At 37.8% G+C, this 27,260-nt stretch overlaps 5 protein-coding genes and 1 long non-coding RNA gene across 21 annotated transcripts in view; 2 read left to right on the top strand and 4 right to left on the bottom strand.

Moving 5' to 3' along the window:
* Positions 1 to 4,690, bottom strand: part of LOC113706930 (UMP-CMP kinase 3) — a 52,765-nt gene extending 48,075 nt beyond the window's left edge. For 14 of the 16 annotated variants that reach the window (XM_072063765.1, XM_072063778.1, XM_072063779.1 and 11 more), the window contains exons 1-2: positions 4,156 to 4,690; positions 991 to 1,523 (exon numbers count right to left, since the gene is read on the bottom strand). The gene's annotated coding sequence lies outside the window, so the exon portion shown is untranslated. The remainder of the gene's footprint in view (positions 1 to 990; positions 1,524 to 4,155) is intronic. The other 2 variants (XM_072063766.1, XM_072063782.1) reach the window with 2 other exon arrangements.
* A 3,431-nt stretch (positions 4,691 to 8,121) lies between these two features.
* On the top strand, positions 8,122 to 10,708 carry LOC113705515 (pentatricopeptide repeat-containing protein At5g15300-like). Its single transcript, XM_072062294.1, has one exon. The coding sequence runs from the start codon at positions 8,254 to 8,256 to the stop codon at positions 10,168 to 10,170; it is 1,917 nt and encodes a 638-aa protein (XP_071918395.1). The 5' UTR covers positions 8,122 to 8,253; the 3' UTR covers positions 10,171 to 10,708.
* Positions 10,709 to 10,814: 106 nt separating this feature from the next.
* Positions 10,815 to 13,389, bottom strand: LOC113705516 (expansin-like B1). The gene is made up of 5 exons (XM_027227393.2): positions 12,469 to 13,389; positions 12,241 to 12,347; positions 11,971 to 12,152; positions 11,539 to 11,671; positions 10,815 to 11,308 (listed from the first exon to the last, which is right to left on the bottom strand). Exons 1-5 carry the CDS (start codon positions 12,608 to 12,610, stop codon positions 11,105 to 11,107), a joined length of 768 nt encoding a protein of 255 aa, XP_027083194.2. The 5' UTR covers positions 12,611 to 13,389; the 3' UTR covers positions 10,815 to 11,104.
* Positions 13,390 to 13,524: 135 nt separating this feature from the next.
* On the bottom strand, positions 13,525 to 21,334 carry LOC113705514 (uncharacterized). Its single transcript, XM_027227391.2, has 2 exons — positions 21,211 to 21,334; positions 13,525 to 14,060 (listed from the first exon to the last, which is right to left on the bottom strand). The coding sequence occupies exon 2, from the start codon at positions 14,046 to 14,048 to the stop codon at positions 13,812 to 13,814; it is 237 nt and encodes a 78-aa protein (XP_027083192.1). The 5' UTR covers positions 14,049 to 14,060; positions 21,211 to 21,334; the 3' UTR covers positions 13,525 to 13,811.
* On the bottom strand, positions 19,660 to 20,515 carry LOC113705512 (expansin-like B1). The gene is made up of 3 exons (XM_027227389.2): positions 20,374 to 20,515; positions 20,128 to 20,234; positions 19,660 to 20,035 (listed from the first exon to the last, which is right to left on the bottom strand). Exons 1-3 carry the CDS (start codon positions 20,513 to 20,515, stop codon positions 19,778 to 19,780), a joined length of 507 nt encoding a protein of 168 aa, XP_027083190.1. The 3' UTR covers positions 19,660 to 19,777.
* Positions 19,881 to 20,728, top strand: LOC113705513 (uncharacterized). Its single transcript, XR_003451898.2, has 2 exons — positions 19,881 to 20,020; positions 20,395 to 20,728. It is a non-coding gene; the product is annotated as an uncharacterized lncRNA (long non-coding RNA).
* Positions 21,335 to 27,260: the final 5,926 nt, after the last annotated feature.

Raw genomic sequence — 27,260 nt, 5'->3', positions numbered from 1 at the left:
TGCCTAATGGCAAAACCAACAAAATTTGGATCCAAACAACAACATTACCCAGCATTCATCCCATTTTCAAACACAAAGTCTCATTTTTATGCACTAAAAAAAACGCAAGAGAGAGCATGCGGCAATTTGGAAAATTTTTGGCCATTTGAGCTTTCATTCCAGAGACCACAGAAAACTTGCAGCCTAACATTCATTAGATTTCTCATGAGCATATAATGGACACAGCAATCCAGGAGTAGCAATAAATACTAAGAGTTGAACAACAAATTTCAGCAACCTAAGAGAAGAAAGCTTCGAGCTTTGGGCAATCAAAAGAAAAAATTCCACGCTGCTTCAACAAGCCAACTTCAAGCTTGTTGCAGCAGACTTGTATGCACAAATATATGCCAAACCATAACCCGACACCCAAACAAACAACAAGAACAAGAAGAGCAGCGACCAACGCAACATTAGAACAGACTTGCTCAACTTCCTTTCTACAATTCCAGCATGTTTATAAACGTTTATTTGCCTCGATGAAACTTGTAGATACCTCACCCAAATGACCCAAATCTTCAACCCAAATTACTTTGCGTCAAACAATAAAATCATAGTTTTAGCCACTGCCTGCCTTCCCCCAGAAAATCTGAAAAACAGAAAAATGCAAACTTTGGCTACTTTCTACAATTTTATCCGATATAATCAACCCAGAAGATCAGCAAAACCCATGAAAACCCAATAGTTCAAACTCACTTCCTATCAAAACCTGGTCATACACACTCCATAGACAAGATTAAAGCCATAGAGATAACAGCAAACCCCTAACTCAGTAACGGTTGAAACATCAATAGCGACACAAATAACAAAACAGGAAACAAAACGCGAGACCCAACTCAGTCACGAAGGGAAAACGGAGAAGCTAAGAAACCGGTTTTTAAAGAAAAGACCTGAGGTTTTTGAATCTGGATTCGGGTGAATGATGGAAAAAAAATGAAAACTTCAGTCTCTTACCTCAGCTCCGGTACCTTCCTTTGCCGGCTTTCTCCTTGGTTTCCCGCTGACAAGACTTCCCTCGGTTTCTTGTTTTCCTCCTCCTCTGGTGCTGCTTCGTTCCTACTCTTGACCTCCCCTCTTTGGTCTCTCTCTTTCACTCTTTCTTTTCTGAACCCAGCCCTTTCTTCTGCCCAGAACCTATGCCGCCAATTATCCCTGTCCCATTTTCCTCGCAAGCCTTTCTCTTGTTTCTTTCTTTTTGCCGTTCACTCCCTTTTTTCTTCCTTGCTGTTTTCCTTTTGGTTTTGCAGCCGTCACTTGATGCCTATTCTCTCTGATTTCTGTTTTTCTTCAGAATTTTCCTTTCAGCCGTGCTCTCTATCCTTCCTCCTCCTTGCGGCTGCTGATTCTTGTTCCTTTTATATGAGCTCCAATCCGTAAACCCTCTCTCGGATGGTGAGGATGAAGAGCTTATCCTCCCTCTTCCATCCAGCCATCCGATGGCTATTGAAGTTGTACCTTGCACGCTGCAAAAAATTGCAGCGTGCATGCTGCGGTAATTTTTTTTTAATTTTAATTAATTTTTTTTTAAAACAACTTGATAATTACAGAAATGATAAAATAAAATATAAATAATAATAATAACAAAATTACACAAACCAGGTAATAATAATAATAACAAAACAAAAATAATTTTAAACAAAAAACTAAACAAAAATGGCCATTTTTAATTTTTCTTTTTTTCATTTTTTCAAAATAAATTAACAAAAATAAACAAAATGCCAAAAGATTGAATTTAAGAGAAATAAACGTATTTTTGTGAACCATTTTCTTTTTCCCCCTTTTTTTTCATTTTTCCATTTTTTCATTTTTTTCTTTTTCCATTTTTTCTTTTTCCTTTTCCCTCTCTTTTTTTTTTCAAGAAATTCTATGCTAAACTTAAAAATAAAAAATAAAACTATAAACTAAAAGCTAAAAACCGAATAAACTAACACGACTAATAAAAAAAACTAAAAATAAACAGTAAATGAAATTACATCAAAAATTTGGTGTCTACAGTTTGCCCCTCTTTTTCTGAGTTTTGAAAAAACTTGAGACAAAGAAATAGACACCAAATACTTACCTGCATTATTTGGCTGCAAAAATGATTCCAAAAATGGGGCTGACCCAAACATAAAATTAAAAACGGGACTGACCCGAACAGAAAATGTAAAATGGGATAGACCCAAACAGAAACGTAAATGGGATAGACTCGAACAGAAAATGAAAAATGGGATAGACCCACGGGATAGACCCGAACAGAAAATGTAAAATGGGATAGACCCAGACAGAAATTTAAATGGGATAGACCCACGGGATAGACCCGAACAGAAAATGTAAAATGGGATAGACCCAGACAGAAATTTAAATGGGATAGACCCATGGGATAGACCCGAACAGAAAATGCAAACGGGATAGACCCGGACAGAAATTTAAATGGGATAGACCCGAACAGAAATTTAAATAGGATAGACCCAGACAGAAATTTAAATGGGATAGACCCATGGGATAGACCCGAACAGAAAATGCAAACGGGATAGACCCGGACAGAAATTTAAATGGGATAGGTCCTAAGGTGGGTGTATTTTGAGTCATCATTTGGCCTTTCATTGTTTTTGGGACTTTTGAAGCTCTTAAATTTTTCAATTGGTTTTATTTGGTTGATTAATGGTTGCTATTGAGTTTTCAAAATGCATGTTTAAATCATTCGTGGACCCTTGTTCATTCTTTGACCTTCAAAATTCCATAATGTTTGTTTGGATCTTGTTATTTACTTGGGGAACTTTTTGTGTTTTTAAATGTTTCAATTAGGTTCAAATGGTTGAGTAGTGCTTGCTTTTGGGTCTTTAGTAGACGTTATGCTTGGGGTTTGGATGATCATGCCTTCTGCCTTGGTCTTTAAGTAGTTTTGACTTCATTGAGTTGCAATTGAGGGAAAGTTTGATGTTTTGGTGGATTCAAATTGTTTAGTTTATATCTTATCACTAAACAACCAAATTTGTTTTCCATGTTGAGGCAAAAATTGTTTAGTTTATTCAAGATCCATTCCCCTCAACAGATTCACAACAACCAGAAAAACATTTCTTGCCGCCTCACCTAAACTCTAGCATGTTGGGTTCAAATTTCTGGTGAATTTTGGATGCCATACAAACTTGCCTAATGGCAAAACCAACAAAATTTGGATCCAAACAACAACATTACCCAGCATTCATCCCATTTTCAAACACAAAGTCTCATTTTTATGCACTAAAAAAAACGCAAGAGAGAGCATGCGGCAATTTGGAAAATTTTTGGCCATTTGAGCTTTCATTCCAGAGACCACAGAAAACTTGCAGCCTAACATTCATTAGATTTCTCATGAGCATATAATGGACACAGCAATCCAGGAGTAGCAATAAATACTAAGAGTTGAACAACAAATTTCAGCAACCTAAGAGAAGAAAGCTTCGAGCTTTGGGCAATCAAAAGAAAAAATTCCACGCTGCTTCAACAAGCCAACTTCAAGCTTGTTGCAGCAGACTTGTATGCACAAATATATGCCAAACCATAACCCGACACCCAAACAAACAACAAGAACAAGAAGAGCAGCGACCAACGCAACATTAGAACAGACTTGCTCAACTTCCTTTCTACAATTCCAGCATGTTTATAAACGTTTATTTGCCTCGATGAAACTTGTAGATACCTCACCCAAATGACCCAAATCTTCAACCCAAATTACTTTGCGTCAAACAATAAAATCATAGTTTTAGCCACTGCCTGCCTTCCCCCAGAAAATCTGAAAAACAGAAAAATGCAAACTTTGGCTACTTTCTACAATTTTATCCGATATAATCAACCCAGAAGATCAGCAAAACCCATGAAAACCCAATAGTTCAAACTCACTTCCTATCAAAACCTGGTCATACACACTCCATAGACAAGATTAAAGCCATAGAGATAACAGCAAACCCCTAACTCAGTAACGGTTGAAACATCAATAGCGACACAAATAACAAAACAGGAAACAAAACGCGAGACCCAACTCAGTCACGAAGGGAAAACGGAGAAGCTAAGAAACCGGTTTTTAAAGAAAAGACCTGAGGTTTTTGAATCTGGATTCGGGTGAATGATGGAAAAAAAATGAAAACTTCAGTCTCTTACCTCAGCTCCGGTACCTTCCTTTGCCGGCTTTCTCCTTGGTTTCCCGCTGACAAGACTTCCCTCGGTTTCTTGTTTTCCTCCTCCTCTGGTGCTGCTTCGTTCCTACTCTTGACCTCCCCTCTTTGGTCTCTCTCTTTCACTCTTTCTTTTCTGAACCCAGCCCTTTCTTCTGCCCAGAACCTATGCCGCCAATTATCCCTGTCCCATTTTCCTCGCAAGCCTTTCTCTTGTTTCTTTCTTTTTGCCGTTCACTCCCTTTTTTCTTCCTTGCTGTTTTCCTTTTGGTTTTGCAGCCGTCACTTGATGCCTATTCTCTCTGATTTCTGTTTTTCTTCAGAATTTTCCTTTCAGCCGTGCTCTCTATCCTTCCTCCTCCTTGCGGCTGCTGATTCTTGTTCCTTTTATATGAGCTCCAATCCGTAAACCCTCTCTCGGATGGTGAGGATGAAGAGCTTATCCTCCCTCTTCCATCCAGCCATCCGATGGCTATTGAAGTTGTACCTTGCACGCTGCAAAAAATTGCAGCGTGCATGCTGCGGTAATTTTTTTTTAATTTTAATTAATTTTTTTTTAAAACAACTTGATAATTACAGAAATGATAAAATAAAATATAAATAATAATAATAACAAAATTACACAAACCAGGTAATAATAATAATAACAAAACAAAAATAATTTTAAACAAAAAACTAAACAAAAATGGCCATTTTTAATTTTTCTTTTTTTCATTTTTTCAAAATAAATTAACAAAAATAAACAAAATGCCAAAAGATTGAATTTAAGAGAAATAAACGTATTTTTGTGAACCATTTTCTTTTTCCCCCTTTTTTTTCATTTTTCCATTTTTTCATTTTTTTCTTTTTCCATTTTTTCTTTTTCCTTTTCCCTCTCTTTTTTTTTTCAAGAAATTCTATGCTAAACTTAAAAATAAAAAATAAAACTATAAACTAAAAGCTAAAAACCGAATAAACTAACACGACTAATAAAAAAAACTAAAAATAAACAGTAAATGAAATTACATCAAAAATTTGGTGTCTACAGTTTGCCCCTCTTTTTCTGAGTTTTGAAAAAACTTGAGACAAAGAAATAGACACCAAATACTTACCTGCATTATTTGGCTGCAAAAATGATTCCAAAAATGGGGCTGACCCAAACATAAAATTAAAAACGGGACTGACCCGAACAGAAAATGTAAAATGGGATAGACCCAAACAGAAACGTAAATGGGATAGACTCGAACAGAAAATGAAAAATGGGATAGACCCACGGGATAGACCCGAACAGAAAATGTAAAATGGGATAGACCCAGACAGAAATTTAAATGGGATAGACCCACGGGATAGACCCGAACAGAAAATGTAAAATGGGATAGACCCAGACAGAAATTTAAATGGGATAGACCCATGGGATAGACCCGAACAGAAAATGCAAACGGGATAGACCCGGACAGAAATTTAAATGGGATAGACCCGAACAGAAATTTAAATAGGATAGACCCAGACAGAAATTTAAATGGGATAGACCCATGGGATAGACCCGAACAGAAAATGCAAACGGGATAGACCCGGACAGAAATTTAAATGGGATAGGTCCTAAGGTGGGTGTATTTTGAGTCATCATTTGGCCTTTCATTGTTTTTGGGACTTTTGAAGCTCTTAAATTTTTCAATTGGTTTTATTTGGTTGATTAATGGTTGCTATTGAGTTTTCAAAATGCATGTTTAAATCATTCGTGGACCCTTGTTCATTCTTTGACCTTCAAAATTCCATAATGTTTGTTTGGATCTTGTTATTTACTTGGGGAACTTTTTGTGTTTTTAAATGTTTCAATTAGGTTCAAATGGTTGAGTAGTGCTTGCTTTTGGGTCTTTAGTAGACGTTATGCTTGGGGTTTGGATGATCATGCCTTCTGCCTTGGTCTTTAAGTAGTTTTGACTTCATTGAGTTGCAATTGAGGGAAAGTTTGATGTTTTGGTGGATTCAAATTGTTTAGTTTATATCTTATCACTAAACAACCAAATTTGTTTTCCATGTTGAGGCAAAAATTGTTTAGTTTATTCAAGATCCATTCCCCTCAACAGATTCACAACAACCAGAAAAACATTTCTTGCCGCCTCACCTAAACTCTAGCATGTTGGGTTCAAATTTCTGGTGAATTTTGGATGCCATACAAACTTGCCTAATGGCAAAACCAACAAAATTTGGATCCAAACAACAACATTACCCAGCATTCATCCCATTTTCAAACACAAAGTCTCATTTTTATGCACTAAAAAAAACGCAAGAGAGAGCATGCGGCAATTTGGAAAATTTTTGGCCATTTGAGCTTTCATTCCAGAGACCACAGAAAACTTGCAGCCTAACATTCATTAGATTTCTCATGAGCATATAATGGACACAGCAATCCAGGAGTAGCAATAAATACTAAGAGTTGAACAACAAATTTCAGCAACCTAAGAGAAGAAAGCTTCGAGCTTTGGGCAATCAAAAGAAAAAATTCCACGCTGCTTCAACAAGCCAACTTCAAGCTTGTTGCAGCAGACTTGTATGCACAAATATATGCCAAACCATAACCCGACACCCAAACAAACAACAAGAACAAGAAGAGCAGCGACCAACGCAACATTAGAACAGACTTGCTCAACTTCCTTTCTACAATTCCAGCATGTTTATAAACGTTTATTTGCCTCGATGAAACTTGTAGATACCTCACCCAAATGACCCAAATCTTCAACCCAAATTACTTTGCGTCAAACAATAAAATCATAGTTTTAGCCACTGCCTGCCTTCCCCCAGAAAATCTGAAAAACAGAAAAATGCAAACTTTGGCTACTTTCTACAATTTTATCCGATATAATCAACCCAGAAGATCAGCAAAACCCATGAAAACCCAATAGTTCAAACTCACTTCCTATCAAAACCTGGTCATACACACTCCATAGACAAGATTAAAGCCATAGAGATAACAGCAAACCCCTAACTCAGTAACGGTTGAAACATCAATAGCGACACAAATAACAAAACAGGAAACAAAACGCGAGACCCAACTCAGTCACGAAGGGAAAACGGAGAAGCTAAGAAACCGGTTTTTAAAGAAAAGACCTGAGGTTTTTGAATCTGGATTCGGGTTCTATGCTAAACTTAAAAATAAAAAATAAAACTATAAACTAAAAGCTAAAAACCGAATAAACTAACACGACTAATAAAAAAAACTAAAAATAAACAGTAAATGAAATTACACCAAAAATTTGGTGTCTACATAATCCATTTATACTCATATACAAAAATTTAAAATACCTATACCCATCTATTCATGAGCGGATATGGAGAAATTTAGTTAAATGGGTTGATTTGCCACCTCTACTTCCACCCAAGTTATTTGTGCACTTTTTAAGCTCCAAAGTAGTCCAATTCAAGTCTGCCTACAGTGACTTTTTTTTTGGAAGTGATTTAGCACATTGCTTTGTAAGATTTGATTTTTTGTCTTCACAAACTTGAGTGATAGAAATTGATTAGCCAGTACGAATATGAAAATTTTACCTTATTAAGTTGACAACAGGTTAAACATGCTTGATAAAAGTACCTTCAAGAATGTTTTATCAAGAAATCAAATGAAGTTTCAACAAAATGTTTGTATAGTATATTTTTCCATGTTTGGTTCTACCTCAATAAGATAATTATAGTATAAGAAATTCACATAATGGAAAAAAAATGCTGCAGTGGCTTAATTTGTATTCCACTATTCTTCGTAAGCATATTTCTGAAGAACTTTAAACGTATTTCTCAATTAACATTTTTTGTACTACATTAATCAAAAAAGAAGTTTCAATAAAAGTTTTATAAAAACACCTCAAAACATCTAATTGATGAAATATCATTTCAATTCATGACCTATAATAATCTGGCCAAGCTAAAAGCATCTATAAGAGTTCAAACCAAAGTTTTTTTTCTTTTTCTGAACGACTTTTCTAAAATTATTTTGACAAGAGTACGGGGTGTAAAGTGATGAAGTAAGCATCATTATACAGAAATTTAACTGTAAAACACCAAACTATACGATCCCTATCTGATCTTGCCGCCAAATCTTGGAGGGAAAAAGATGACCGTTAGGCTCAGAGCCGCCAGAAATTCAATCGACCTTTCCTCAAGAACCCTTGAAAAGTTCATCAAAACCCAGAGAAACCTTGCCAGGCCAACTCCAAAACTCTGGTCTGATGCCGATAAACGAGTCCCCAGCCATCTAGACCATGATGGGGTGCAGATTTTAGATCTTAGCCACCCCATCCTGCGCATTTTAGACTCTATCAGTCCTAATCTCTACCATTTCAACCAAATTTATACCCAACTCGTTGTCTCGGGCCTCATTCAACACCCACTTGCTTCCGGCAGAGCAATTAAAAAACTCTGTTCTTCTCAATCGACACTTCCTTTTGCCATTAAAATATTTGATAATCTTGAAAACCCTGATGCTTTTTCATGTAATACTATAATTAGAGGATATGTGAGATTCAATGACCCAAAAAAGGCATTGGCCTTTTACTATAATGGAATGGTTAAAAATTGCATCTCTCAGAATAATTATACTTTTCCTATATTAGTTAAAGCTTGTGCTGATGTGGGTTTGTTAGATGAAGGGATAAAGATTCATTGTCGTGTTGTGAAATGTGGGTTTGAGTTGGATTTATTTGTTAGGAATGCTCTGATTCATATGTATTCTGTTTGTTTTAAAATTTGGGATGCAAGGAAGGTATTTGATTTATGTTCTGACTCAGATTTGGTAACGTGGAACACTATGATTGATGGGTATGTGAAGAATGGAGAACTGGGTTTTGCAAGGCAGATTTTCGATGGGATGCACGAAAGGGATGTTTTTAGTTGGAATTCAATGATTACAGGGTATGTAGGGGTTGGGGATATGGTGGCGGCAAAGGAGTTGTTTGAGGAGATGCCTTCTCGTGATGTTGTTTCTTGGAATTGTATGATTGATGGCTATGCCAGGACTGGAAATAAAGATGGAGCGAGGATGTTATTTGATCAAATGGATTGCCGGAATATGGTTTCTTGGACTACTATGTTGGCTCTTTACGTGAGGTTGAAGGACTATTCTGAGTGTTTGAGATTGTTTGATGAGATGATGGTGGAAGGAGATGTTCAGCCAAATGAGGCTATACTTGTAAGTGTTCTGATCTCTTGTGGACATCTGGGAAGGCTTGATCGAGGTCAATGGATTCATTCTTATATAAAAGGTAGTGAACAAATCAAGCCAGATGTGTTGCTTATGACAACTCTCTTGACAATGTTTGCAAAATGTGGGGCTATGGATTTGGCTAAGTTGATCTTTGATGAGATGCCAGATAGAAGTGTTGTATCATGGAATTCTATGATTATGGGATATGGGATGCAAGGGCATGGAGAAAAAGCTCTTGAAATGTTCATGGAGATGGAAAAGTGTGGACTGATGCCAAATGATGCCACTTTTACATGCATCCTAAGTGCATGTAATCATGCTGGGATGGTGTTAGAGGGCTGGTGGTACTTTGATTTAATGCATAGAGTTTACAATATAGAGCCCAAAATTGAGCACTATGGTTGCATGGTTGATCTCCTTGGCCGGGCTGGCTTGGTGCATGATAGTGAAGAACTTGTTAAGACAATTCCCGTGGAAGCGGGAACAGCTCTATGGGGGTCTGTACTTTCGGCATGCAGGACCTACTCCAGACTAGAACTTGGACAGATTGTTGCAAAGCGATTAATTGATATGGAACCAGGGGATATTGGGCCATACGTGTTATTGTCCAACATATATGCCACAGAAGGGAGATGGGATGATGTGGAGAATGTAAGAAAGTTGATGAAAGAAAAGGGCACAGAAAAGGAAGCTGGGTCTAGCCTTGTGCACTTGATGGATTTACAATCAGATATGTCTCAGAAAACTAGATCAGCCCACAAGAGAAGCATGGTTTACTCTATGTTGAGTGAGATGGGTGCTCAATTGAAGTTGTCATGCAGACAATAGAACAGGAAGAGGAATATATATTCTTTGTGGAAGAAATTATCAATATTGGTTATTCGCAGACCAAATTCATGAATAGAAGGATTAAACCAATACAAAACTCCCTGCTAGAGAAGATTGAGTTCAGGAAATTACATATTTGAGGCAAAGGGAAAACATTTGATGATTCTTTTTTAAACCAAAAATTTCACTCAGCATATGCAAAAAATCAGAACGTGTTTGTGTTAATATTGAGTTGCGATTATTTGAGACGTAAGCATGCTAGGCAACACTGAAGAGGTAAAATGTTGACCTGAATACCAATTATCTACCAGATATCCTAGCCCGGCTTCTGAATTGAAGGTGATGGTATGACTTTTCGTGGTTCATCGCTTGCATAGACAATAGGGTGATTTCCTAAGTTATGATTGCCCAACTTCATCGTGGAATACTTTTGATCTCTCAGTTTATGAATTAGCATTGGCATTCAAGTATTCAAGGCCGTTGCTGCCCAGGTGAGATATAGTTCATAAATACGTATCACTTCTGTAAATTCACAAAAGTTGTTCAGTTTGTTCAGAAGTAACATGAAATGCTGTATATTGACAGATACAATCAACATCTTGTCTATCAGAGATTTGAAGCTTTGAAAGCTTTATGAGTAAATGTTGAGAGAAAAATAATTATGTCTTGCATCCAATTTATTCATATGCAATCAATTCTTTTAACATAGAAGGAGGATACAATTAGTCCATAGTCTATGGTAGAGAATTACTACAAACCTATAATTCTTCTCATGGTTACTTTGACTAGTGAGCAGTAATGGAATGACTACATGTAGAACTCCAACTTCTTGCACCATCTCCTGACTAAAATTGGATAGGAACCGAATAAAAAATAAAGCACAAGAACACCGAGGACTTATTGACCGTAAAATGACAACATTCAGTTTCTTTGGCTAAGCATTTACTTGTACTCCTGAGTCATATGTGTCTCCAGGTTTCCAATTTCCTGGTATGTTGTTGACTGGAACTACCCATGTCTGATCTTCATCATTGGCACTAAATAGCATCCTTATCGATAAAGGCCCACTTGGCGGCGAGGTGGTCGTCCATACTGCTCCATGAGTCCTATCCAAGAGTTTACAAACAAAGTTTTGTGTCTGCACAAAGAAAAATGTGCGTTTATAAGTTAAGCACGCTTCTGAACTATAGTCAAGGAGTCTAGGTGGTGTGCTTTTACCCGGACTGATTAATTAATCTTGTGACACTCAAAGTTGGTGAAACAAAACTATTCTTGTTTCACAGATAATTTGACAATATCTTTCATAAACTTGGTCTATGGAAAATGAGTAGGTTCCAGTATCAAAGGGGGAAAAGCATTGTATGGTACCTCACAGAGCTGCACAGCTGTAATGTCCATCTTTCCTTGCTGGTACAATATTTCAAAAGCTAGATAATAAGGGTTATTGCTGCTCTCATCGATCTTGAATGTAATATTTTTGTTAGGATAGCTACATGAGACCCTGTTCAAAGAGAGACAGAGAGATTCATTTAGTTCACAGAGGTTTTGCATTGTTCTCTATGGAGGATATAATGAAGTTTTGTGTTTTCATGGACTTGCTTAATTACTATATGGAATAAATCGATGATAAACCCAAGGAAACGAACATATAGTTCCTGCAGATGTTCTCCTCTCAGTCATATGAAAGTTCAGTTTGTGAGCTTCTAACTTCTAAATCATCTGTTATTAGTTGAATCTAGAAGCTTTCTTGATGACCATGAAGCATATCTTGTAGTTTTTTTGTTCATATGTAACTCTAACCTTCTATATTCAATGTCAACTATTCCAAGTGCCAGTAGAGAGGCTGCTGCATCCGTGCTCTGTGCCATCTGACTAAAGGCTCGCTGGCTGAGAATGAAGTCAGTTCGATCACTGATTCCATGGTCAGTTATGACTACAGTTACTCCTTTATCCAGGCAATAATAACTGTAAGTGCACCTTACCTGTTAGCAGCATGATAGAGTCATTAGAGACATAAATATAGATACAAGCATATGAAATTGTTTAACATTCTAATGACATGTATAATACCTGATAGCAAGCACCACATCCTACACCCCCTCGATATAGTTCTGATGCAGCCGAAACGTCACCGCCGTTGAGTGTTGCTCCAAACTTACCAAAGCCACATTCCCCAACTGCAATCATGTTAAGCACGATATTAAGCATGAATTCATGTCATCTAAAATTGCAAAGCAAGCAAGACAACACGCTTTCATGCTCATGTTTATAAATTTGTATATGTAGCTTGATCCTGACCTTCTGTTCCTTTTTCGTCAGAATTTGGGTAATAACCTGCCCGAGAATGGATAAAACAATCAGGACAGGTCTCAGACTTTCCAAGACTGTGCATGAAAAGGAAACATGCAACAGAGATCAAGAGCCATCTCAGGGGTGCCATTTTAGGAGTAAGTTGCAGATGCAGGGTAGAGGGATGCAAATGAAACAAGAAGTTGGTTGCAGAAGAAGTGGATGATGAGTTCTGCAGTATTTATAGAGCTAAACAAGCAAATTGCCTCCTGTTCGGTAAAATCTATGACTTTGACATTCTGTTCAAGTTCGATTTGAATTAATGAATTCTGTCAAGTTTGTACCCAGCAACTTTCTTGGACCACTTTCTGACCTTCCATAGTTTATTATTTTTCAAGGCTGCAGTCTGGAATCTGCAAAGACTCACTTTTCTTTCTTTCTCATGGTGTCATTCTTCATTTTTCCATATGTTCGAAGAATCAAAACCACTAAAAAACAACAGATTTGGATTTCATTTGAAAGTAATATCACGTTAGAGTTAGACAACCACTTTTGTGTTTTGTCTGTTCAGCAAGAAGCTAAAAAGTGTTCTATTTGGAGAAGAAAACAGTCTCTTTCTACTGTTTGGTGAGCTACCACAATAGTGGAGTATCTTTTTGCACGCAGCAGATTCAGAGAATTAACGCTTGGCAAGAAAAGAATTCCAATGAAACTTGTTATTCAGCCAAAATGAACACGGCCAGGAGAGGCAACAACATACTTTTCCTTCCTAAAACATCAAATTAGTGACTGTAATTTGTGCTTAATGATGTTGATTTGGTATCAATGATGTAGGCCCGTATAGGCTAATGAGATCAGAGAAGACTAACTAATCAACACATCATCCATGACATGGAAAGCATATTCAGGTAGGATCCTACCCAGTTTTTGTCAACTTGGGTTGCTGCCAGGAACTTACCATCCAAGAAATTAAATGCTGTTTCTGAGACAACACAATCAAGCCCAGGAGCTATCAGAAAGAGACAAAAAAAAAAAAAATCATGTCCAACTTTACAGAGAATTCAATTCGCAGACAAATAAAGCAGAGGTGATTGCAAACTTCATTAGAAGGAAGTGGAACTGATGATGACTTCCAATACACGAGTTACATCAGAACTCTCTGTTACCAAAATAAACTTTTCTGAGTGCAGAGAATCAACCTTTTATACAAAATTAAGACCAAATACCATGATCAAAAAACCATGAAAAAAAAATGAAAGAGTCTAGATTAAAGATTTACACCCATAGAAACTATCAGAACTTAACAGAAAAACAGAAAAGAAAGAACAAAAAAGACCATGCATACTAATTAATCAACCAGTTCCAGTCACACCCAAGTCCCCCTTGTCATCATCCTTGCCAGCACCGAAAACAGGACCTCCCTTGCCCACAGGATCCTCTACTTTCTCCTGAATTTTATCAACCTCAACATAGCCCTCATCCTCCTTGGAATAAAGGTCGGTTCTGGGCTTGTTCTCTCCTCCATCTTTTGATTCATACGTTGTAGCAGTATAGGCCTCCTTTGGTTGTGCTCCTTGTGCCCCTGACATCCTTAATTTCACCTTATTTTGGAACAACTTTAAATCTCTCTACCTATGTTCATTAATTTTTGTATTCCTTGGCACTGGTACCTAATTGATGGGGTTTCCCTTCTTTCTTGTTTTTCCTTAAATTCCATCTATGAGATCCTAGGATGAACAACAACTTTTATCTGCTTCGAATTTTGATCCCTTTGTGCCACGTTTCATGTTGCCAGTTTGTGTTGTGCATGCATGAGGGAGCGATGTTAAATGTGTCACACGTCGACAACCTTCGTAATTTACGTGTTACATGCTCACCCGTGCTACGTACAGACTGTTTTGCAAAGGTTTCGGCCTACATAGCAAGTGCTGAACAATTCTACACAGAATCATACAAAATTGTCCAAGGGCGATTTTCATTTAATTTGAAGGTAGGGACATGGCCCAATAAAATGGAGAAAAAATAGTTCAAAGTGTTGTTTACATTTTGCCAAAATGAATTTTTTCGTCCTTTACTTTTAAAATAGAAACTTTATACCCCTTACACAATCAAATCGATCGAATTTAGTTTTTCAGCACTTTTTATCCTAAATCCCTTACGTAACTTATACATGGTCATTTTTTTAAAGGCAAAAAAATTAAATCTCATTTGTAATTAAATAAATGACCCAATTCATAATCATTTTTTCCTCTAACAAAGTAGTATCTGACCTGAATCATGTTTATTTTTTTTCCTAAAAAGTGAGATCTGATCTAATTCATATTCATTTTTACCTCTAAAAAAAGTGGAATTTGACCTTTTATACATAAAAAATGACTACATGTGAGTCATATAATAATTTCAAACTAAAAATTGGTCGGAGACTTAGATTTGGACAAAATTTTGCTGATTTAAATTTGTAAAAGACGTAAAATTAATATTTTAAAAGTGAAAGACGAAAATTTTCATTTAACAAAATGTGAAAGACATTTTAAAGGATTTTCCCTAAAATGAAATAAAATAGCCTATATCTGTAGGCTTGAGGCACACAGATTAAACAATGTAATTGATTAGTATGAGCCGATAGTCAAATTTTCACTGAATTACTCATAACATTATTGAATTGAGAGTGCAGGGGATTGTTAATATCACCAAAAAAAAATATAGTTGAATAGAGCCATGAAAAGTTTTGGGGATTCGTACAATAATTATGCTATAACGCAATTTAGCCATGAAAAGTTGAATAGAGCATATATACAGCACATTGAGTTGAAAAGTTGAAAGAGATTATTACCAGCAAAGAGTGAGATTCTGATTTCTGTGAAGGCCCAAATATGCTTTTTTGTTGGCAAACAAATAAACTCAAGTAGAAAATATATAGATTTACCATTACGTATCTGAGATTGGCTGATTGACAGTCATTTACTATTACGTATCTGAAGAATAGTGAGTTTTTTTTACGTTTGTTTTTCTTTCACAATAAATATCTTCTTTTAAAAGTGGTTTAATTGATTATTTCTTAAGATTAATTACTACCAGGTGGAAAACTTGCTCATTTTTTTTCCACCCCAAGCCGATACTAGCTAAAATATATTGCAGCAGAACCGATCAATGTCTTCCTTTAAGGGATCGGGGATCCGGAACGGTTTTATGCATTTGAACAAAATATGCATGCATTTGTTCAGAATGTAAATCAATTTGAACAAAATGTAAATTTATCTCTTTTTTTTAGTCTCGCGCCCGTTGTTGAAATCGATGTATAACTTATAATCTGAGCCTTGCAAATTTTCTTTCTTAAGCAATCAAGGCCGTAAAATGTTCAGAAACGATTCCTGCCCCAAATTCTTACTGAAGGACGGGGTGAATACCCAATTTGGATAAAGATTCCATCTCAACCTGCTTAATTAGAGCCCAAATGGCAACCTTTTTGTAAACTGTAAACCTGGCCACAATGTCCTTCTCAATTTTTTGCCACAACACTCAAAAGTTCGCAGCAATGCTTGTGTCCCACTCATGGTTCAAAAACTCGGCTGAGACCGAGACGATTCGGTCGAGTCGTCACTGGAACGGAGCTTCCCAATCCGATACCGGAACAAGATGATTCCAAGATAATAAATTGCCGAGAACTCGGCCGAGAATTCTCCGAAACGGATAGAAACGGCCGAGTTGCCTCGAATTAAGGAATCAGGATGGATCAATTAAGATTCTAACTGATGTCCGATATGTGCCAGAATTGAAAAAGAACCTCATTTCTGTGGGAGTACTAGAATCAATGGACTACAAGGTGTCGGCATATAATGGAGTGATGAAAATCATTTCAGGTGCATTGGTGCTGGTGAAAGGAATCCGAAAAAATAATAACTTGTATTACTATCAAGGTAATGCAGTTGTTGGAGTAGCGGCCGTGGCTTCCAGTGATGATCGAGAATTGAAAGTAACCAGATTATGGCATATGCGCTTAGGGCATGCCGGAGAAAAATCTTTGAATCTTCTGATGAATCAAGGACTATTAAAAGGAGCCAGTGTTTGCAAGTTAGATTTTTGCGAGCATTGTGTCAAAGGAAAGCAGACAAGGGTAAAATTTGGCACTGCAATTCACGATACCAAGGGTATTTTGGATTATGTGCACTCTGATGTGTGGGGACCTTCCAAAACAACTTCTTTGGGAGGCAAGAATTATTTTGTTACCTTTGTCGATGACTTCTCTCGAAGAGTATGGGTGTATACTATGAAGGCGAAAAGTGAAGTATTGGGAATTTTCATCAAGTGGAAAAAGATGGTGGAAACTCAAACAGAAAGAAAGATCAAACGCCTTCGAACAGACAACGGAGGTGAATACACTAGTGATCCGTTCATGGAGGTCTGTGAAAATGAAGGCATTGTTCGGCACTTCACAGTCAGAGATACACCACAGCAAAACGGGGTGGCAGAGCGTATGAACCGGACATTGGTGGAGAAAGTTCGGTGTATGTTGTCCAATGCTGAGTTGGGCAGACAATTTTGGGCTGAGGCTTTAGCATATGCAAATCACCTCGTTAATCGCTTACCATCAACTGCTATTGGCGGCAAAACGCCATTAGAGAAATGGTCGGAAAAACCTGCTACAGATTATGATTCCTTACATGTGTTTGGTTCTACTGCATATTATCATGTTAAAGAATCAAAGTTGGATCCAAGGGCGAAGAAGGCGCTCTTTATGGGGATCACAACAGGCATTAAAGGTTATCGCCTTTGGTGTCCCGAAACGAAAAAGATAGTTTTCAGCAGGGATGTCACCTTTGATGAATCTACCATGTTAACAAAGGTAGATGTACAGCAGAATGATAGTACTCCCCAACAGGTGGAGAGCACTCCTAAGCAGATGGAGTTTGAAAGAAGCATTATCAGACCAGCAGTGGATATCGGAGTAGATGAAAGGACTCCTATGGTAGAAGAAGAATCAACTGAAGAAAATGTTCCAGTTGAAGAACTTTCACAGCAACATGAATCAATTGCAACCAGTAGGCCAAAGAGGACAATCAGAAAACCTACTCGTTTTGCTGATATAGTGGCCTATGCATCCCCAACCATAAATGTTGATATTCCTGCCACTTTCAATGAAGCAGCTCAAAGTTCGGATAAAGAAAAGTGGAGGATTGCAATAGATGAAGAAGTACATTCCCTTCATAAGAATCAAACATGGAGGCTAACCAGTCTTCCAAAGGGAAAGAAGGCAATCGGATGCAAGTGGGTATATGCAAAGAAGGAAGGATTTTCTGACAAGTCTGGTGTTCGCTACAAAGCAAGATTGGTGGCTAAAGGCTACGCTCAGAAGGAGGGAATTGATTACAACGAAGTGTTTTCTCCAGTCGTGAAACATTCCTCCATCAGAATTTTATTGGCTTTGGTAGCACAATTGGATCTGGAACTTGTCCAATTAGATGTAAAAACTGCGTTTTTACATGGTGACTTGGAAGAGGAAATCTACATGACTCAGCCAGAAGGATTCAAAGTTGCTGGTAAAGAAAAGATGGTATGCAAGCTTGACAAATCGTTGTATGGATTGAAGCAGTCTCCAAGACAGTGGTATAAGCGATTTGACAAGTTTATGATGGGGCAAAGGTACACAAGAAGCAAATATGATGATTGTGTATATTTGCGCAAGCTACGAGATGGATCCTACATATATCTTCTTCTTTATGTTGATGATATGTTGATAGCTTCCAAGGATCAAGGTGAGATTGAAAAATTGAAATCTCATTTGAGTCGGGAGTTTGAAATGAAGGATCTCGGCGAAGCCAAGAAAATTCTCGGCATGGAGATAAGTAGAGATAGAAGATTGGGGAGGCTTTATTTGACACAGAAAGAGTATCTTAGTAAAGTATTAAAGAGGTTTGGTATGAATGAAAAGACTAAACCTGTTAGTACTCCACTTGCTCCTCATTTCAAGTTTAGTGCATCGTTATCTCCAAAGAATGATGCAGAACGAGAATATATGGCAAAGGTACCGTATGCAAATGCGGTGGGTAGCTTGATGTATGCTATGGTGTGTACAAGGCCCGACATTTCACAAGCAGTTGGAGTTGTGAGCAGGTACATGCATGATCCTGGCAAGGAGCATTGGCAAACTGTGAAATGGATTTTACGGTATATTTTGAACACCGTAGATGTTGGATTAGTATTTGAGCGGGATGAGAAGATTGGTCAAGGCGTAGTTGGATATTGTGATTCCGACTACGCAGGAGATCAAGATACACGTCGATCAACGACTGGGTATGTTTTTACACTTGCTAAGGCACCAGTCAGTTGGAGGTCTACCTTACAGTCAACAGTTGCTTTGTCTACTACAGAGGCGGAGTATATGGCAGTTACGGAAGCTGTTAAGGAAGCAATTTGGCTTCATGGATTGCTTGATGAATTGGGAATTGGACAGAAGTCTATCAAAGTTCATTGTGATAGTCAGAGTGCTATTCATTTAGCAAAGAACCAAGTTTATCATGCAAGGACGAAGCATATCGACGTACGGTATCATTTTGTGAAGAAAATTTTGGAAGATAGTACGATACTACTTCAAAAGATTCAGACCAAGGAGAATCCTGCTGATATGCTTACGAAGGTTGTGACAACTATCAAATTCCAACATTGTTTGAATTTGATAAATGTTGTGCACAACTTGAAGATTGGCGCTTGACAACGCATTTGAAGACACCACCGAATTTGAGGAAAAAAAATTTGTATTTTTGGTGGGATTAGAAATTATGCCAAGGTGGAGATTTGTTGAATTCAAAGCCAAGCCTCAATTGATGACTTTTTCAAGCCAAAATTGAGGATTTTGAATTCTTTGGCCTAAGTTTCTAAATCCCACATCGGTTAAGTTTAACATTTGAGAGGTTGTTTGAGAACTATAAATAGCTCTCAAACAAACCAATTCAAGTACACCAAGCAAGAGCCAATAACTTGCTTTCTTCTCTCTCTTTGTAATATTTCTTCTAGTGAAATATTAAATTGTCGGTAGTGTCCGAGGACGTAGGCAAATTAGCCGAACCTCGTTAAATTCTGGTGTTCTATTTTATTGTCTATTTAGTAGCTATATTTGTAGGTATATTTGTAGTGAGTTATTGTGCAATTAAGTGCATATATAGGTGATTCTGTCTAGAAAATTGGTACTTAAGCAGGCCAGTGTGCCTCACCAAATATTTCTTGGGAATTACCATTTTTGCAATTTTAGGTACAATAATTTACTCGTTATACCTTAACTTTGGTAGGGCTTCCGCAACACTAACTTCTAAATCATCTGTTATTAGTTGAATCTAGAGGCTTTCTTGATGACCATGAAGCATATCTTGTAGTCTTTTTTGTTCATATGTAACTCTAACCTTCTATATTCAATGTCAACTATTCCACGTGCCAGTAGAGAGGCTGCTGAATCCGTGCTCTGTGCCATCTGACTGAAGGCTCGCTGGCTGAGAATGAAGTCAGTTCGATCACTGATTCCGTGGTCAGTTATGACTACAGTTACTCCTTTATCCAGGCAATAATAACTGTAAGTGCACCTTACCTGATTAAGAGCAGCATGATAGAGTCATTAGAGACATAAATATAGATACAAGCATATGAAATTGCTTAACATTCTAATGACATGTATAATACCTGATAGCAAGCACCACACCCTACACCCCCTCGATATAGTTCTGATGCAGCCGAAACATCACCGCCATTGAGTGTTGCTCCAAACTTACCAAAGCCACATTCCCCAACTGCAATCATGTTAAGCACGATATTAGTGCTAGCAATTAATGTGCCTCTGACTTCATGTCATCTAAAATTGCAAAGCAAGCAAGACAACACGCTTTCATGCTCATGTTTATAAATTTGTATATGTAGCTTGATCCTGACCTTCTGTTCCTTTTTGGTCAGAATTTGGGTAATAACCTGCCCGAGAATGGATAAAACAATCAGGACAGGTCTCAGACTTTCCAAGACTGTGCATGAAAAGGAAACATGCAACAGAGATCAAGAGCCATCTCAGGGGTGCCATTTTAGGAGCAAGTTGCAGATGCAGGGTAGAGGGATGCAAATGAAACAAGAAGTTGGTTGCAGAAGAAGTGGATGATGAGTTCTGCAGTATTTATAGAGCTAAACAAGCAAATTGCCTCCTGTTCGGTAAAATCTATGACTTTGACATTCTGCTCAAGTTCGATTTGAATTAATGAATTCTGTCAAGTTGGTACCCAGCAACTTTCTTGGACCACTTTCTGACCTTCCATAGTTTATAATTTTTCAAGGCTGCAGTCTGGAATCTGCAAAGACTCACTTTTCTTTCTTTCTCATGGTGTCATTCTTCATTTTTCCGTATGTTCGAAGAATCAAAACCACTAAAAAACAACAGATTTGGATTTCATTTGAAAGTAATATCACGTTAGAGTTAGACAACCACTTTTGTGTTTTGTCTGTTCAGCAAGAAGCTAAAAAGTGTTCTATTTGGAGAAGAAAACAGTCTCTTTCTACTGTTTGGTGAGCTACCACAATAGTAGAGTATCTTTTTGCACGCAGCAGATTCAGAGAATTAACGCTTGGCAAGAAAAGAATTCCAATGAAACTTGTTATTCAGCTGAAATGGACATGGCCAGGAGAGGCAACAACATACTTTTCCTTCCTAAAACATCAAATTAGTGACTGTAATTTGTGCTTAATGATTTGTGCTCCTTGTGCCCCTGACATCCTTAATTTCACCTTATTTTAGAACAACCTTAAATCTCTCTACCTATGTTCAATAATATTTTGTATTCCTTGGTATGGGTACCTAATTGATGGGGTTTCCCTTCCTTCTTGTTTTTTTTCCTTAAAATCCATCTATGAGAGATCCTAGGATGAACAACAACTTTTATCTGCTTCGAATTTTGATCCCTTTGTGCCACGTTTCATGTTGCTAGTTTGTGTTGTGCATGCATGAGGGAGCGATGTTAGATGTCTTACACGTCCACAACCTTTGTATTATACGTGTTACGTGCTCATCCATGCTACGTACAGACTGTTTTGCAAAGGTTTCGGCCTACATGAAACTAGCAAGTGCTCAACAATTCTGCACAGAATCATACAATGTTGTCCAAGGGCGATTTTCACATTTGATTTGAAGGTAGGGACAGGGTCCAATAAAATTAGGACAAATCGTTCAAAACGTTAGTTACATTTTGTCAAAATAAATTTATCGTTCTTTATTTTTGAAATAGTAAATTTATATTTCTTATAAAATCAAATCAGTAGAATTTAGTTTTTTATCACTTTTTATCATAAGTCTCTCACGTAATCTATGCATGGTCTTCTTTTTTTTCAGAGTAAAAAAGTTAAATCTCATGTGTAATTAAACAAATGATCCAATTTATAATTATTTTTGCTTCTAAAAAAGTAGAATTTGATCCGAATCATGTTTATTTTTTTTCCTAAAAAGTGAGATCTGATCTAATTCATATTCATTTTTACCTCTAAAAAAAGTGGAATTTGACCTTTTATACATAAAAAATGACTACATGTGAGTCATATAATAATTTCAAACTAAAAATTGGTCGGAGACTTAGATTTGGACAAAATTTTGCTGATTTAAATTTGTAAAAGACGTAAAATTAATATTTTAAAAGTGAAAGACGAAAATTTTCATTTAACAAAATGTGAAAGACATTTTAAAGGATTTTCCCTAAAATGAAATAAAATAGCCTATATCTGTAGGCTTGAGGCACACAGATTAAACAATGTAATTGATTAGTATGAGCCGATAGTCAAATTTTCACTGAATTACTCATAACATTATTGAATTGAGAGTGCAGGGGATTGTTAATATCACCAAAAAAAAATATAGTTGAATAGAGCCATGAAAAGTTTTGGGGATTCGTACAATAATTATGCTATAACGCAATTTAGCCATGAAAAGTTGAATAGAGCATATATACAGCACATTGAGTTGAAAAGTTGAAAGAGATTATTACCAGCAAAGAGTGAGATTCTGATTTCTGTGAAGGCCCAAATATGCTTTTTTGTTGGCAAACAAATAAACTCAAGTAGAAAATATATAGATTTACCATTACGTATCTGAGATTGGCTGATTGACAGTCATTTACTATTACGTATCTGAAGAATAGTGAGTTTTTTTACGTTTGTTTTTCTTTCACAATAAATATCTTCTTTTAAAAGTGGTTTAATTGATTATTTCTTAGATAATTACTTTTTTTTTTTTTTGTCGAAACGATAAGATGATTTCATTGCTTTAAAAGTAAACCAATTACAAGTACGAGCAACGGCTCGATCGGACTCTACACACTAGTGTTCAAAGACACTGAGGAAGCTGTCGCTCCTCATCCACAATAATGCTTAAAGCATCAGCACTGATTTTTTTGCTAACTATCATATCTTCTTCCCTATTCAATCCAAAAGAGCACATGCGAAACAATCTCTGTAGCTGAGATATGTCTTCAAGTACTGTTGCCAATCTGCTGTCCGCTGGGCTCTGGTGTTTCAGTTGTCTCCACAGTTCTTTGTTACCAAAACTCAGCTTAATATTGCTCCACTTGCGCTGCACAGCTTTACACAGCACTAGTTTCAGCGCCAAAGCTTCATCTAGGAGTTTGTTTCCAGAACTGATGTCTTTCATTGCCCACCCTATCGTCGTATCACTTGCAAAAACTTTAACTTTGACTCCAATTCCCATGAATAGCTGCCCTTGTTTCATGGTTGTAGCCACCTCCATTAGCACTTCTCCTTCATTTACATAACTCTGATCCTGAGTTTCTTGTCTAGGGGCTGTTTCTTCTGTGCTCTCTCCTTCCCCCTTGTACTCCAACTGCTGCTGCTCTAACCAACCAGAATGCGCTTTCCTTATAGCTTTGAAGGGAGTATCAGCGGTAGTGTTCTCGAATTCTCTTTTGTTTCTATCTTTCCACACCTGCCACAGGATATTCGCAGTTAAACCAATGTGATCCATCCCTTCTGTCCTGTGCCTTGCTTCTGAGATTCTTAGCCACCACCTTTTGAAATCTCCCTGCTGCTCCTTTGCTCCGTCCCATTGAATGGGAGAGGCCTTCCATATGTTTTCCGTGTGGGGGCAATTTAGCAGAAGATGTTCAACTGTTTCCTGTGCTGTTCCACACATCTTACATATCGGATCCCCCACCCCCGTTCTTCTATACACTGCTGCTTTCACAGGCAGAGCACCTTGAATACATTTCCAAACGAAAAACTTGATTTTGTGTTTGATGTTTAATCTCCAAAGTGTATTCCACATCTGAGCTAAATGCGAATCACTTACTATATAGCTAGAGCTAGCTTCTCCCTGATTGCACCTATCCCTCTTTCTGTGTTGCTTCATCAGAAACTTATACCCAGAATTGACAGTGTACATCCCTCCCTCCTTTGGTTGCCAGTAAAAGCTATCCTCCCTATCAGCCAGGCTTAGAGGAATAGCTAAGATTTTCTGAGCATCACTTCTATTGAAGTATCTGAATATAATATTTCTGTTCCACCTATGCTGACTGATAAGCTCCTCCACCTTTTCCAGCTCACAATGAATTCCTCGACTAGTAGTTGGCTTCCCTGTCTCAGAGTCTGGGATCCACTTGTGTCTCCAAATATTTGTACTCCTTCCATTTCCTATCCTTCTGATCATACCAGCAGTGATTAAACTTCTAGCCCCCATAAGTCCTTGCCAAATCCATGATGCATTTTTGGCGAGATTACACTGCAGAATGGGTTCCTGTGGAGAATATCTGGATTTCAACACCTTACTAACCAACAGATTTGGTTTAGTAAGTATCCTCCAAACTTGTTTTCCTAACAGCGCTTGATTGAAAGCTTCAATATCCTTAAATCCTAATCCTCCTGCACTTTTAGCCCTTGCCAATCTTTCCCAAGACAACCAGTGCATTTTGTTCTTGCCATTAGCTTCACCCCACCAAAAATTGGCCATCAAAGCACAGATATCTTTGCACAGCCTTCTGGACAACTTGAAACTAGACATCACGTATGTAGGCATTGCCATTACCACAGCTTTCAGAAGCACTTCCTTACCTGCTGGACTCAGAAGTTTGTTCTTCCAATTCTGGCATCTTTTCCTTATATTGTCCCTCACAAAACCAAAGATCTGCTCTTTAGACCTTGAAACTACCATTGGAAGCCCCAGGTATTTGCCTTGTTTAGCCTCTACCATTCCTCCTAAGGTCAGGCATACCTCCTTCTTCAGCTCATCATCCATATTTTTGCTAAAGAAAACTGCTGATTTGTCTAGGTTGACTAATTGCCCCGAGGCCTTTTCATATGTTTTCAACACCTTCATGATTTCCACGGCCTCATTCTTGTTAGCCTTGCAAAAAATGATAGAATCATCCGCAAAAAACAAATGTGTTAACACTGGGCCATTTCTGCTGATTTTGAGCCCCTGGATTCTTTTACTTTCCTCCGCCCTTTTTAGCAAGTTTGAGAAGCCCTCTGAACAGATAAGAAACAGATATGGAGACAAGGGATCTCCCTGTCTTATCCCTCTTTCTGGTGTCACAAAGCCTTTGATCTCTCCGTTACAGTTGAAGGAGTAGCTCACTGTCTTCAAACAACTATGGATCCAGTTTATCCATTTAGAGCAGAAGCCCATCTTTTCCATCATATCCATCAAGCATTGCCACTCCACCCTATCATAAGCCTTTGCCATGTCCAGTTTGATAGCCATGTAGCCCTCTTTACCTTGTCTTTTATTTTTAAGAAAATGCATGTACTCATGAGCTATGATCACATTATCTAAAATCTGTCTTTCAGGTATGAAGGCAGATTGAGTTTTGCTAATGCACAGATCCAGAACAAACTTCAGTCTATTAGCCAAGATTTTTGATATGATTTTATAGAGCACACTACATAGACTGATAGGCCTGAAATTTTTCAGATTGGTTGGGTGCAGAATTTTGGGAATAAGGGATATCACCGTATGGTTAACTGATTTGAGCATGTGACCTGAGTGAAAAAAAGCTTTAATAGCTGGAATGATGTCACTTTTAATGGAATTCCAAAATTTCTGAAAAAACAAAGGTGACATTCCATCTTGTCCAGGAGCTTTTTCTGGGTTCATAGAGAACAAAGCCTCACGGATTTCATCCTCCATTACTTCCTTGGTTAGCTTAGCATTCATCTCCTGAGTAATATAGTGAGGAATCCCCTCTAAAATTTCTGTCGTTTCCCCCTTCCCTCCACTCATAAACAGGTCCTTAAAGTACTCAGAAAGTTCAGTCACTACCTCCTCTTCATTAGCTGTCCAAGATCCGTCCTCTCTTTGTAACCTGTTCAATCTATTACTGACTCGCCTCCCCTTGACTGAGGAGTGAAAAAATCTAGTATTTTTATCCCCCTCTCTCAGCCAGCTGATTCTGGACTTCTGACTCCAGAAGACTTCTTCCTCCTTGTAGGCCTTAGCCAACTTTCTTTTGAGATCCTGGAGCTCCTCTTTTTTGTTCACAACAACTGCATTCCTAGTTTTCTCCAAATCCTGCTTAAGGCCCTCAATTTTACTCCTAGAGTTAGCTTGGACAGTATTTTTCCATTTTAAGAGTTCAATTCTGCAGTTCCTAATCTTTCTAGTAACTTTAAACATCTTAGAACCCTGTTCCTCTCTATTCCAGGCTTGCTCCACCACTTGCTGAATCCCCTCCTTTTGGAGCCATCTCTTGTCAAAGTAAAACCTCTTTTTTTTTTTTCCTATCCCTGGATTGGTGTCTAATAAAAGCATTGAATGGTCAGAAGCAAGAGTCTCAATGTGTTGACACTTAGCACTCTCAAAGTCATGAAACCAATCCATACTACCCAAAGCTCTATCTAGTCTTTGACGAACTTCCCCTTCATTGTCCCAGTGATTACTCCAGGTCCAAGGGTGGCCTTCAAAACCAATATCCACTAGTCTGTTCAACTCAATGAATTGTCTAAAGTCCCTCAAACTTCTCTCCTCCCTAAACACACCCCCCCACTTTTCCTCATTGGACAAAATGTCATTAAAATCTCCAGAGATCAGGTATCTTGATCCCCACAATCTACTTCTATCAGTAAGCACCCTCCATTGTTCCTTCCTGATTCTATGCTCACAACTAGCATACACTCCAATGAACCACCAAGCCGCCTGAGAATCATTACCTTCGATCTTGGCTTCTATCGTAAAGGCAGTAGTAGTCACCTCTACAATTTGTGTATCCTTAGTCCATAGCAGGGCCATCCCCCCTGCTCTATTCATAGCTTCCACAGTCACATTGTTATCTAGCCTTAAGCTTCTAGTAATTCTATCAATGACAGGCTTCCTATTCTTAGTCTCACTTAGGAAAATAATATTTGGAGAGGAGAGGTTATTCACCTCCCTCAGCTGGGGAACTGTCAAGGGACTCCCCACCCCTTGGCAGTTCCACACCACAACTCTCATTGACACCTGGAGGTCCCTTTTAGGAAGGACCTCTCCTCCTTTTCCGTAGCTCCCTCAATATACAGCTCCTCCAAATGTTTGGTTTTTTTCCACTGACTCATATCCTGGTATGCTTCCTCCATCACTTCATCTCTAGGTAGGATCTTCCTCTTTCCCGCGTTCACCTGAATATTATCATTACCTTGAATCATCTGCAAAGGCCTTCTGGTTCTAGCTGGAGTCTTTAATTTCCTAAAAGATCTCCTTGTCTGTCTGTCCAGCAACCCCACCATCTTATTTTCACCTTGAGTTTCCTGGCTAACAATTACAAGCGCTGAGTTTTCCTCTAAGACCCTAGCCTCCTGTATGTGAT

This window comes from Coffea arabica, chromosome 8c, assembly GCF_036785885.1.
Source record: "Coffea arabica cultivar ET-39 chromosome 8c, Coffea Arabica ET-39 HiFi, whole genome shotgun sequence".
Taxonomy (NCBI): domain Eukaryota; kingdom Viridiplantae; phylum Streptophyta; class Magnoliopsida; order Gentianales; family Rubiaceae; genus Coffea; species Coffea arabica.
This window is presented reverse-complemented; position numbering and strand designations above follow the sequence as displayed.

What these genes read in the sequence shown, in the direction of transcription:
- LOC113705515 (XM_072062294.1), top strand. Translation starts at nt 8,254, where the DNA reads ATGACCGTTAGGCTCAGAGCCGCCAGAAATTCAATCGACCTTTCCTCA.
- LOC113705512 (XM_027227389.2), bottom strand. Translation starts at nt 20,515, where the DNA reads ATGGCACCCCTGAGATGGCTCTTGATCTCTGTTGCATGTTTCCTTTTC. An exon ending in TGACCAAAAAGGAACAGAAG is followed by an intron (nt 20,235 to 20,373) that starts GTCAGGATCAAG and finishes ACATGATTGCAG; the next exon opens with TTGGGGAATGTGGCTTTGGT. An exon ending in GGTGTGGTGCTTGCTATCAG is followed by an intron (nt 20,036 to 20,127) that starts GTATTATACATG and finishes GCTCTTAATCAG; the next exon opens with GTAAGGTGCACTTACAGTTA.
- LOC113705514 (XM_027227391.2), bottom strand. Translation starts at nt 14,048, where the DNA reads ATGTCAGGGGCACAAGGAGCACAACCAAAGGAGGCCTATACTGCTACA.
- LOC113705516 (XM_027227393.2), bottom strand. Translation starts at nt 12,610, where the DNA reads ATGGCACCCCTGAGATGGCTCTTGATCTCTGTTGCATGTTTCCTTTTC. An exon ending in TGACGAAAAAGGAACAGAAG is followed by an intron (nt 12,348 to 12,468) that starts GTCAGGATCAAG and finishes ACATGATTGCAG; the next exon opens with TTGGGGAATGTGGCTTTGGT. An exon ending in GTTGACATTGAATATAGAAG is followed by an intron (nt 11,672 to 11,970) that starts GTTAGAGTTACA and finishes CTCTTTGAACAG; the next exon opens with GGTCTCATGTAGCTATCCTA.